Genomic DNA, 13,473 nt, shown 5'->3' with positions numbered 1-13,473 from the left:
ATATATATATATATATATATATATATATATATATATATATATATATATAAAATTAACAAAAACAACTGATTTGTCATGATACTCGACTCTTCCAAATTCAAAATAAAAGAGCGGTGTGTGAATGCGTGCCTAAAAGATTAGTAACTTTTTTCTTTTGCACAAAAATTGCAAAACTCCAGGCATCGATTGTCTTATGTCGTGATAATCATGAAAGTCTGTCTGGACTAGATCACTCAATAAATCTTGCTGTGTTGCGCGTCAACGCTGCCCTGCGACAACGCACCGATACGGTGCTCCGGTAATCGCACACAGCGAAGATTCGCGCGGTGAGCAACGACGCAGCTCGGCGCGCGCTTATTAAATTTGCATATTGCAATTTGTAGCGCAAGGCACGGGCGTTCCGTCTCTGATCGCGATAGTATTGTCCCATCCACCCTCGGGCAAGAACGCGCCCTCGAAGCGGGCTGACACTAGGCGCGATTTTCGAACAACAAGAGCGACCTCTCAGCGAAAACTGGTCATCCGGAAAAAAATGAGAGAGAGAAGATACAACGAGTTGCTTAAATTGCGGGTGTATTTCCGTCGCATTCCAACGAAATTTCCAGCAGCTTGTCGGTCAGCCATATCGGCGAGTCGACACGATTTCGTGGTCTCCTCGTAAATCTAAAACCGATGAACAACCGGCGGTGTCGCACCGGTGGGTACACACCCCGCATGGCTTCCAATTTCTCTTAAGCCGAATAAAAAGTGTCGAGATTGGCAACCAATAAGCGATCGCACGGGCGTTACCAAGCGATACGCACGTGTACTGTCGCGCGCGCACGTGCATTAATTTACGCACGTACACCAGCAAGCAGCAGCCGTCGATCTCGATTCGAGCGCGCAAACGTCGTCTATGCCCGCGAGGGTTTCAAACTAATTCCGCCGCGGTGCGGTGTCGCTTTTAGATGGCGAGGCGATCTGACGGCGTGCCGGAACTACGGGTGACTTTCAATACGCTTTTAACGAGAGGCCCTGGACACTTTTCTTCAGGGAATCTGAAATCAGATTACACTTCCAAGAAAGACATACGTCGCTGCGCGCGTGCGCCTTCCCGTAATGACGTATTTTCACATGATAATTTCGCGCGCGGCGTTAAGCGCAACAAGCGCGCATTACATCATTACATCCTCTGCACCGATCCGGTGTGTCGCCGTCTAATACATTTAATTGTCTGGGAATCACTTTTTCGAGTTCTCCGGTACGACGTGTATGTGTATATACCATCGTGTTCTCGGAAAACTGACGTCGAAGACTTAGCGGGTACAAGCCGACACCTGTATGTATCAGGAAGTTCTTGACGCGTGTTGCTTAACCCGCCGGTGTGTGTAACATTAATTGCGACTGCGCCATATAATGTCGATTACCGATTCTGGTGTCAATTATCTTAATATCAATTACCGATTCTCAACAATTACCGGAGCGCAGCGAAGCCGGTCACTACCGGCGATCAGAGGCGAATACCGTCGTCTCACGAAAGGGTTGGGCGTGCATTCCGTGTATTGGGTTGTTGCTGTGCGGTCAATTAGGATCGCGAGTAAATGCAAAGAATGCCTCTAATATCTCGGCGGAGGTGCACGCCGGGGATTTTTACGCGGCGGAACGTATATGTCATGCATGTTGCCGGGGAATTATTGATAGGGTAACGAGTGCGCGCGGGTCGCAAAATATCATTAGCGCGCGCAGTGGCGTAGAACGAAAAGAGGCGGCGGATAATTCGTTGGACGCCGAGGGGGACGTAGGTGGCCTCCGGTACCATTTGTTTTGCTCGCGAATGCAGCGCGCGCGCGCGCGCGCGATAGGACGAGTACTATTCATCTTATCCTTTTCCTTCTCGTCGTTTATTCCTTGAGAAGACTGAACGAGATAGCCGGCGGCGGCGTGTGTGGCGGTATCGCGGGCGAGATGTTCGCGTATCACAACGAGCAAAGAGTCATCGAACGCTGACGAATTAAAGACGCGATTGTGTCTCTCTCTCTCTCTCTCTCTCTTTCCTCCTCTCTCTCTTTTGTATGCGACGAAATCCGCTTGAGAAATCCTCGGCATCGATCTCGGTTGACGGACAACGTGTCGCGATATTATCGGAGACGTGAAATGCAGTAAGATAATGAATTCGACTGATACGCGGTCACACAGAGGTCACGATAATCCCGTACGATTATCGCCGCACGTATGTTTGCTCTAGTGACGCGTGCAAAATTCGCACCCTTTTAGCGCTCAATAATATATATATATATAGATGATACATGCAAATGGTTATCTCTGTTGCGAGCGAGTGCACGTACGATATCATTACGACAGAGGAGTTGTTCTCTCCGGCGCAACAAAGAAAATCTTTCAGCGAATCGAGATAACGGGGAACCGCGAGAGATGACTTTATCTCGCTCTGTCGCACCTGTCCGACGACAACCGGATGTCGTACAGACGACATCGCGACCGCGACGAAAACACCGCGAAAATCCGCTGATTTGACGCATGTTCGAGTCGTTCGAATTACGTATTCTTTATTAACTCGTGACGTGTTGTTCGTGTATCGTTAATTGTTATTCTCGGTAGATAGAAATATGCAAAGAGAGAGAGAACCGTCCGAATGCAGGTACGATCGTTTAAGGCCGAAGTGGAGTCTCTCTCCTCGACAGCGCTCGCTCAGGGTCCTTTTATTGTCTACTTTTGGTCAACAAGCAATTTCGTGATAGCAGGTAGGCAAGGATAATCTTCTACGGGACTTGAAACAGGACCGGGCCATTTCGCTTTTGTTTTTTGTCATCTCGGGTATAAAGAAACGGTCGCTGCCGTGAATAAAAAGACAAGAAGAGGAGGCACACCGATACGCCAATTGCGGTATCGCAATATTACGCGCCGGCATTAACAAGAGAACGGAAATAACCGGAAAAAAAGAGACAACATCGTTGGAAACAACGGAGTGAAAATGACCGCGAAAGTACGTCGTGCATGCGAGGGCACACGAAGGAACGACGCGCGTGAATTCGCGCTCACCGTCCGCCGGGACATATCCCGTTGTCCTTAAGCCTTAATATGCCGCGCATAAAGTGCGGACTGTCCGTGCTCTCGCGAATCGGAAATAAATTGGGTCATCGTTGCGATGCCGCGTCGAAGATTATTTTCGCCGTTTGCGCGTTTCTCTCTCTCCTCCCCCCTTCCCCTCCCCCTTTCTCTCTCTTCTCGATGCGGTGGCCTCGATCGGACCTTGGGCCACAGATGTTACCCTCCAGGATCTCGCGATCGATCCCTCCGGCGGATGCGACCTTGTTCGTAGGTGTCTCGCGAGGTGTAAGGCGGCTCGAGCTAAAAGGGTCGATGACGAGAGAGTTCGGAAATGCGCGTCCCACGTGGGTGAGTTAGTGCAAAGCCATCCTTCCTCGGCGCGGTGAGCGCGGTCCTCACACTCGGGCTCGGTCTTCCAAAGCCGGAGGACGCGACGCGCCGCGGCGCGATTCGATTGGTACATCGGCGGGGTAAGAGGAAGAATTGGCGGTGAAGGGGTGCGAGGAAGAGGTAGGGTCAGGCCGGAGGGACGACAGGACGAAAGCTCAGGTGTTCCGTTTCTCCGGGTCCGCCGACTCATCCGCGGTTTGGCGAACCCGTTGTCGGCTGAATCGCCGGCCGGCCGGCCGGCCGGCTCACTGTACTCGTCCTCTCATCTTCGCCCCACTGCTACATCTCTCGCGTCCGTCTGCACGCCCACGCCCTAGGAGGAGTCCTTAAGGTCTTTCTCACAATCGTACCTTGAACCGTCCGCTGCGTCATACGTGGGAGTGGGAAGCCGCGGCGTGTGGAAGAGAAGCGTCTCTCGATCGTGAAAGCTTTCGCGCGATAGACGGCCGCGAAAGAATAATCTTCAGCGCGTTTACCTTTCCTGAGCCCGCTTAATCCCGTCTGATCCTGTTGATCCGTCCATCTTTACGCGTCCGAAAGAGAGAATGACGAAAATGTAGATACTCGTACAGAAATTTCCCAAGTGTTCCTAGATACTGATTCGAATACCTAAATTTGTTACAAAATTGATTATCCTACTATGATACCAATTGAGAATTTTATTCTTATTCTTTATCTTAACATAGCTTTTCTGTAGAACCAAAACAGAAATACTACGAAATCTCTCTCTTTCTCTAGGATAAAAAATAAAATATTTTGAGCATTTTACTGAATAATATGTAATTATTTGGAAAGCCTATATATATTTTGTTTAATTTTAATGTAAAATGAGAATCAAGAAAAATATTGAATTTTGAAAAATATCGAATATTGAATAAGAACTTTGGGTTTTCCCACTTAGAATCATATATTTGAAATATACTTCTAACTCGAATCTACAATTATTGTGGGAGATCATCTGAATTATAACGAGAGGAAAAAGTTTAAAAATATTTCTTTTTGGCGGGTACTAACGGCATATTTACTTAAATCTCAATTTTTTTATTTAAACAAAATAAATAATTGCTTTCATGAGAAAACTAAGATTTTTTTTAGAAGATTTTAGGAAAATTTATATTTTCTTTCTTGAAAAATATTTTACATATTAGCATATAAGTAAATATGTTGTTAGTATCTACCAAGTAAATATTGTATTTACTATTAGATTTTTTTTCATCAATGTAGACGCTAAGATTTTTTTAATGCTGATAAAATAAACATATAAAACGAACGTATATTGGTGTCAAATAATCTCGTGGCGTTTGTCATGATTTCTCAAATTACCGGAACAATCAAGTTCGCGGTAATACATTAGAACCGCGAACTGCGTGCAATTTTGTTACAACCTCGGACGTATAAAGCCTGATCTACAATATGCTCTTTGCTTCCTGCTTCTTTCTCTTTATCTCTTTCTGACTCAAATCTTAAGCTTTAAGCCAGAAAAAGATAGAAAATAAGAAACAGAACGAAAAGAACATATTGTAGATCAGGCTTATGTCTCCACGATAAAGAGCGCAAAGCAAACAAGAACCACTAGTTGTGGTCGGAATTGATGAAAATGCGTAACGGAGCAGTACCTTCCGAACGAGTTCTTGCGAAATCGGTGCGCCGAACGGTCCCTGCGGGATTTATTAAGTTTCTTCACCGTTGGCACGCGGTCTCTTTTTGTCTTTCTCTTTCTCGCCGACGTGCGGCCAGCCATATCTCTACTTTGACAAACGATTCTGACAGACGTACTAATTACTCCCCACCATCAATAACGCTCTTTCATGTCGCGCATTCTATAATGGACGTACGCAGGTAGAACCGATTTCTCCGTTCGAGGACCTCTTCTTTGTCCGCGTCCGTCGCTCGTTAATTCGTGCAGCGTGCACGCATAGCAGCGCATGAACCTCTTTCCCGTCTACATGCGTAACGCAAGATAAAATATATCCCGACGGTGTCGATCGGGCTTTAGCCTCCAACAAATCGTACATACGCCCAACGTCGAAGTCGACACAAGTATGCGATACGCGTACCGTGCGCGAGTTTCCCACAGAGAAAATTTCTTGGGACCTAATTGGGGTCCGATTCCCCAAAATAATTATGAGTTCTGTTTATAGAGTAATTTTTCAAACATGCAATTCGAAGTCGGAAACTCAAAGCTTTCTCAAAATATTCTTTATTCTCACAGTTTTTATTCAAAATATCTTTTTTCTTATCTTTTATATTAGAATTAGAAATAAAATATATGCTGGGTTCTCAAATAATTTCTGTATATTAATTATTTATTGCAAATAATTATTCAGTAAAATACTCAAAAATAGTCAGAAAATGTTTCAAAAATAAGTTGTTAAATACTCAGTATTTAATATTTTTTATTTTTTAAATATTTTTTCGTGTTTAGAACCCCAATATATATATCATCGTAGTCAGAAGAGCAATGCTGGGGTAAATTTGGGCATTCTATCCGAAATGTTATGTCTGGGAAAATATTGGAACATTTCTGTGCTGGGTGAAGATTCAGTGCGCGTCGCGCGCGCTTCAATGAGGCCGATGCGGGACATCCGCGAGAGAGGAGGCATGAGCAATTGCAACGATGACTGTTCTATATCATTCAACCGGCGGATCGGGGTTTCGCGTGCTACGACGTCAGTACCTGGGACTAATACCGGGTACACGGGTATATCGATAATAATATACACATCTCGAACCCGTACGGCTGCCTTCGTACGCGCATGAGTTATCGCCGCGGCTCTCTCGAACCGGCGACAGATCCGGCCGAGCGAGCGGTTCGAGTATCGCGCGAACGAGGTATGAAATATTAGTGAATAGGTGCTTAATGTTAACAAGGCGGCCGGCGAAATGGAACCGCTCCATATACGCTGGAACTTCATAAAGTATAACGCGACCCGCGCCGCGATCTGGTGCAACGAAAGCGAGAGCGCCGCTGCGCCACACTGCAAGTCCAAGTATGTTATTTTTAAACGCACAAGCGTGTAATTTGATTGAAACTTTTTTACGTTTCTTACCGTTAGAAGTCACGTCATTTTTAACACGTTTAAGAGACGCATAAATTATCATTTAATAAAACGTGTTAAATGACGCGACTTAGGCTAAGTGAGTTCGTCTTGGAGTAACTGAGTTCGTTTTGAAAACTTTCGTACTGAAAGCATCATTCTATCTTCCTTTGGCATGTGATAAGCGATGAAAATTGAATGATACTTTCGAAAGTTTTCAAGACAAACTTAGTCTTAAAACGATAGGGAACGTGTAAGAGAAATTCAGCCAAGAAAACACACTTGGCTTTGCGGTTCAATTCGATGCACGTTCAATAGTTATTTGGACTCGTTATTTTTTTCCAGTCCTTTATATCGATTGCAGGAATTATTCTTTTCTGCAAGCACTTTGACTTTCTTATAGCTTCCCGGAGCTTCGACTCGCTGCGAATTAATGTTATGCCGAATTTTTCTCTTTTTATTTCACGGCTTGTGGTAACTTATTCGATATTTATACAGTTCGCAAATTATTGTTGTAATTATTTACGACTCACACATCACTCGTGACAGCCTTCTCAATGAAGAATGTAAAAAAATCTCTTTCTCTCTTTCTCTCGGCACAATAAGGAGCGAGGAACTTGATCTCGCGTGGCGCAGCATCGTATCCTTCACCTTTCACGAATATTTTATGAATATTTTACGTAGCACTGTCGAACATGCTCCGGGCCGTCGCGACCGCCCCTTTGTGCATACGTGCAACCATTACGCGTCGAAATCGTCGGTAGGTGCTTATCCTTGCAAATTGTAATACACACAAAAGTTCCGAGGCGGGATCCCTCGGAACCGAGCCGGGTAACTCGAAACCGCGCGCATCGAGAACGCTTAGAAGGCGTCCGTGAGTTGTCCGCATTTACGAGTCGTATGAATATAGATGGTCGGGCAGTTTGCTGGATGCATGCGACGAGGTATAATCTTTGTTCCGCACGCAAGGGGGGCTCTCGGAGGAAGAACGAAGGGCGCGAGATCCCTCGGACGAGAATCGAGGTTGCTGTCCCTCTCGTCACGCGTTCTGCGATCGATTTGCGACCGCGTTAATCAGCTCGCGGAAAGTTTTGTGAATTACACAAAACGCGCATGTATGTTCGCTTCGCAAAACATGCAACATTTCTTTTTATTACAGACGTGTGTTAGATTAGGTAACATGGCCGAATCTCTTTTCCGTCGATTTTTATTTATTATGTAAGTCACGCAATTAGATTGCGAAATTTCTCTGTTGTTTTTAACAGGATAAATACTGTAGTAAACCGCACGCTTTCCCTCCAACCACACATTTTATCCTTTACACATTTTTCCTGTTATATGTGAAAACAACAGATATTTTACAATTTAAATGACTGACCCTCAATGATTTATATGTCACACATTACTATATATTATTTTTTATATATTTACATATTAAAAATATCAGTGAGTTTATATATCCACGTTTGAGATGCTTCAAAAGTCCATCAACGCTTTTATAGGTACCGATGCAACGATAATAACGTTCATTATTTCTTTGAACTGACGGAGCCATTATACACTAGTATCTGCAATAATACCTCTCTTAGATTTGTGGCTACGTTTGTCATTTGGCGTGCATCTTCCGCCGGCCTCGGCTCGTAGTACCCCCACGTACACGATTCTCCTAACTCTCGCACACTTTTGGTTTTACGATCAATCGAGAGTTTATGTCGCCGTCACAGCGATCATATTACGCGAGATATGCGTCTCGATGCGCCACGCAGTCCGGTGAATCACGTGTCTTATTAGCCCACGTGTTTGCCGTCGGCGGGGAAGGTTTTGTCGCCGCGTCGGGACGGCGGGATCCTCGTTTGTCACGATTGGCCGGGTCAATTTCAGCGCGACGGGAACATTATGAAGATGTCGATCGCCGATGCGAGAGCACTCCTCCTACGGGATAAGGGCGCAGGTTGCGTCCGCAATTTACATCGCTGTCCGTTATGGTGGCCGCCGGAGTGACAGAAGTAACGCAGTTTCCCCCGCGGTGTACGAAGGTGGACGTAGATGTATCGCTGGCCGATGGAGATCGGCCGACGTTCTCGTGCGTCGGCGCTTCGTACACGTCGGAGACGCGGGGAGAGCGGGATTGACGAGTTAATAGAAACCGTAAAATCCTTGGTTTTATAAAAATTCCTATAGGCGATAAATCATCGCGATCGTGCAATACTAATCGTCTACTAACGTGTTATTTGATTGACTTTTTGCAAAATTTTCTTTCAACAAACATGAACATTTTATTAGACATTTTGGTAACTTAAATTATTACATGATAATAACAATTATTTTATAAAAAGAAAAATACAATTTTTCTTAAGAAACAGTTTCTTTTGAATATCGTTTATGCGAATTATACTATCGATATCGCTGGCATCTACTCATGAATGGAAAAGAGAAGAAAACAAGAAGGGAGGGGGATGCAGCGAAAGGAAGAACTGAAGAGAGAGAGACCCGAGATCCTCGCGAAAGTCGCGCGACGCCGCGAAGGTACGTGATATCACGTCGAAGGAAATTATAATGCCCTTGTTTAATACCGGATACTTTCTACGGTTGGGCGACGCGACCAAGCAAAGTACAAGAAATCGCAGTTACGTGCTGCGGCGGTGCGTACGACGGCCCAATAACAGAAACGCCGTGAAAGTACGCGCGACTCGCTTAATTGCGGCTTTTTCCGAATAACGAGCAGCTGCACCGTATTCCGCGACGAGAGGGATTCGTCGTTATTAACCCCCTACTGTCCACGGTGACTCTGAAGTCACTATCCAGTTTCATCATTATCTCCAATATGAATGTTGTTCCAGTCTTCACTAATGTGACGTGAAAGTCACAATATGGCTGCCTTCTTTTTAGTAATGTTAGCAGCGATAGCAATTACTCAATATGATCTCAGAATTACATAAGCTTATTTTGGGGAAAATAAAAAAATTAGAAAAGTAAAATTTCACATTATATATGTCGAGTACTTCAAACATTTTATGTATATGAAAAATTTTTTAAATATAAGAAAAGTTGGGTATAGTAAAGGGTTAAGACGAGTCGCGCGCAGGGTGAGCGAGACCGCTCTTGGGCGACGGACTGGCCCATATCTCCGGCGCCCACACGCCGGGCTCCGCTCCGCATTGTCGTCGCGAAGTTTTACACCGGCCCATTAACGCTTCCACGACAAATGAAGGCCCCTTCTCTTCCTGCTCGCGACGCGAGCGACGCATGCACGTATGCACGCACGGTAGAACGAATGTGGCGAGCCACGTGAGACACCCATAATGCGACGCCCCCGGAACGAGCAATTACGAGGACGCGCGGTGTCGCGCACGCTCACCTCTCGCTTTACCTTTCTCACCTCGGCGAATTATGTCGCGGCAGCGCGGATACGTTACGCTCGAAATTCAGCGCGATAATGAGCGGCGCGGCGCCCGCGATAACTGCATCTTACTCGCGTATCTTATGACCCGATTTTATCCCCGTTCGGGGCCGTGCCCAAAGAGCGACGCTGGCTCGTAGGTGGCGGTCTCGCTCGCGCTATTGTATGCTTAAATATGATACTTAAAATTCCAGGGGTTCGCTATACGCCAAAGTCTCTCGTCGAATCTCCGCGCGCGTAACTCTGTGGTGGTGAGACGGCGTACGCCGCCACCGCCGCCTCCGCGGGGTTGTCCGTCCGTGTTCGCTTTTATCTCCTTTGTGCGGGAAAAGTCGTTTAACGTTCCAAAATTGTTCAGTAGTTTCAGTAACTCGTCGAGGTAGTTTACGGGAGGTAGTAACGGGAACAGTTGATTGAAATCTGTTAGAAATCTAGCTTGTACAGAACACGTTACTCGCGTCCAGTTACAACTCCGGCTACATTTCACCTTGAGGAGACAATGTCCCGCGAGATTAGATGCTCCTCGCGTTCTATCGCGCAGGTATGTAAAGTACACTCCAGTTAGGTCGAGATTATAGTTGTTAGGCGGATCACATCGTTCAATGATGGCCAGGCTCCGAGTGGATGCGGGGTAGATCCCGGCGCGGTGGATACGGCTAAATTATGACTCCTCGGCAAGATATCGATAGTATTATTACATGCGGCATACACACGACTCGGCTGATGACATTACCTTGGATAACTATTAGCTCGCTGATGATGCCTATAAATAGAGCTTGGATTACGAGGAGGAGCCTCCCGGTGTAATCGGCCGGGAAATGTGGCCACCGCTATGCCACGGCGAAAGACTCGACTTCGCGATTAGCAAGTGATGAAGGAATTAACGGTGGCGCGAGCACGTTTTCCACTCGTGAATCACGACTGGAGTCATCGATCGATTGTCCGTTGAACTGGTATCCCCTTCGTGCCTATCTCATTTCGTCCTACACGTGCTGGAGCGCGCCGAACGACGGTAGTGTCGGTGATACTTTCGCCAGACGCGATCGATCAAATCGCGAGAGAGAAAAGAGTGAAAGCGTCGGATTCGCGGCCATACGGATCTCCACGCCATTTGCCAATTTTTGCATTCTTGGAGGTTGCCTAATAGCGACGATAACCAAAATATATCAGTGATTACTTGGTTCTTTTTCGTTGAACCGATACGCGAACAAGACGAGTATCATGCCAAGTGTCTCATTCGAGTATCATATTTCAGCATTAAACGACTCGAAGAGGACGAAACAATATGATTATCGTTAATCGCTGTCATCCTCGCCGGGTAAATTTTTATATCGCACGCAATGCCGCGCATGCTGTCGATGGTATAAGAAATATCAGCCTTTGTCCGTAATTTTTTGTGCCAAGAGTGCCGCGCGCACCAAATTCTGACAGATTCCGCATTTTTATTTACCTCGAGTCCTTCTCTTCACGGTCGAAGGTATTCTTATCAGGAGAAAGCGATACGTTACTTCGATGCTCTGTTCGCAAAGAGTGAAGGAAAATAAAAAGAAGAGGGAAAGAAAAACGATGCTCATTTGCGCGAGGAACCGGAGCAGGCGGCGGGCTTATTCCGCCGCCGCATGTTACGGCTTTCTGAAAGCGGAGAAAAATACTTTCATCGTGTTTGTCGTTGTGTAATGACAAGGCACTCTGGATGCTGCAGTTGGTGCATACCTGTGTAATAAGTAACAAGTGATCCGTGCACATTTTCTGCGCCGGAGAAACGTTAATAACGTAATGTAAGAGGGACCACCACGCCCTCGCTCTCTACGACGCAGTCGCTCGCTCGCTCGCGACCAACCAACTGGCAGAATAAGATAGCGAATATTACGTAATTTCGCAGTTTAACAAACTGCGCGCTAAAAACAAACTTTGTCAATAAGAACGCGCCGCGGGACCGTCTCCTGCAGTTTTCGACGCAGTAAAATAGGGGAGACTTGCCGAAATCGTACCGATCTCCTAAATTGTATCTCGTCAATTTTTTTTATCATATATTGAAGATGAACGACATCTAACAATAAAAAATAAGGGATATAAAATTTTCAGATTATATTTTATTTTGTGCGTGCTACAAACATGTTCAAAAAGATGACATACGATCTCGGCAAGTCTTTTCCCCAATTCGTTCACGCATGAGGTATAAAATAATTTGCGCAGTTCATACTAACTCTGTATCTCTGAAGAAAACGGACACAAATTGTACACGTTCGTAACATTCATTTCACAAATGATTGTAATCATGGTTTCAGTAAGTGTGGAAGAAATATTTTCGCGGAGAGGAATAATCACATATTGCGAGAAATTCGTGGGGAAAGCTTTATTCGTTTTAGACAAATAATTATTAGATTTCAAATTTATATCTATATATTATAATCATAATTTGTATAAATTTTGTCGATGAATAGATCTTCTCAGTATCCAGCGTGAAAATGTCGCCGAGTATCGTTGAAATCTTGTGCAACACGGCTGTATCATCGAGATTAAAAACCGAATCAATCGCGCCGTTACGCGATCAGTTACAACTTTCACCGCGGTTCATTAATCAGTAATAGCTGTCAGTTAGTAGATTATAATCAGGCGTAGAAAAATTGACGCGAAGGGGTTTGGTTCCTGTTAATAATTATTCGGCGACCGCCGTTTGACTTAATTATTCACACGGCGGCGATTCGATCTCTGCTCACTCGAATTGCCATGTATATTTATGCGACGTGCACTTTCTCGATTCGGTTTCTATCTGATTTATCCCCGCGCGCGCGCTCCCGCCACATTCCGAATGAAAATTCGCGAATTCCATTACGACTGCCGGTCGCGCTCTCGACAATCGTCGGTCGTACCGCCTGTCCGCGCATACAAGGTGTCGATTACCCGCAGCTACGGCTTAAAGCCTATACCCATACCTGATAGGATCATAGTGGTTTTTTCGTTATCGAGGATCACGACCGGTGCGGTGCGATCCGGCCAGACAGGCTGGCAACACGTGTCCCCCTGGGCAAATGACGTCACTGCTTGTAAACACACACTTTGAATTCTGCTTTCCTACGGCGGTCAATCTCGGCAACGACCACGCACCGCTTCGGCGGATCTTTGAACATCGTATATCCATTAGATCCTTCGATAATGAAAGACCGTGGATTAATTTGAAAATAAGGCACGATTTGCATGGTTATCCCGGCGCGTTAATTTATTTTTTCGCGGCGGCTAATAGCTGCAACCGTCGGTTGCCGTCGGGCGAGCAGCAGGCCCTCGCGGAGAATAAGGCCAACGGAGGCAACCCATCGAAACGGTTCGTTCGCATGAACCTATCAAGTGGAATTAACGATATCTGTATTAAAGTGTCTGTATTAAAGTGGATCAAAGTAAGAATTTAATAATAGGAAAAAAGGGCTAATTTGAGTTCAAGCACAGACAAAATAGTGCTATTGTACCATATAGGTAAAACCTTCCTATTGTTAGGAAATAGAGTAATTTTATTGAACATAAAATATAAATAATCAAACGTTTCGGTTCAATCGTGAATCCTCTTCAGTGATAATTAAATAAAAATAAAAAACTCAAGGCTTG

The 13,473-nt window shown here is 45.4% G+C and overlaps 1 protein-coding gene across 2 annotated transcripts in view; it reads right to left on the bottom strand.

Annotated features, from left to right (window-relative positions):
- The window catches only part of LOC116844635, a 68,584-nt gene that overhangs the window by 54,520 nt on the left and 591 nt on the right, over positions 1-13,473 (bottom strand). Inside the window, exon 2 of one of the 2 annotated variants that reach the window (XM_032816444.1) lies at positions 12,810-12,994. The exons of the other annotated variant lie outside the window; for it this stretch is intronic. Within the exon in view, the coding sequence (XP_032672335.1) occupies positions 12,810-12,822 (13 nt within the window). The 5' untranslated portion in view covers positions 12,823-12,994. The remainder of the gene's footprint in view (positions 1-12,809; positions 12,995-13,473) is intronic. 2 annotated transcript variants of the gene reach the window in all.

The sequence above is a fragment of the Odontomachus brunneus genome, unplaced genomic scaffold (assembly GCF_010583005.1).
Source record: "Odontomachus brunneus isolate Ranch 3 - 2012 unplaced genomic scaffold, Obru_v1 Obru_scaffold_044, whole genome shotgun sequence".
NCBI lineage: Eukaryota > Metazoa > Arthropoda > Insecta > Hymenoptera > Formicidae > Odontomachus > Odontomachus brunneus.
The sequence above is the reverse complement of the archived record's forward strand: the minus strand, read 5'-3'. Positions and strand labels throughout refer to the sequence as shown.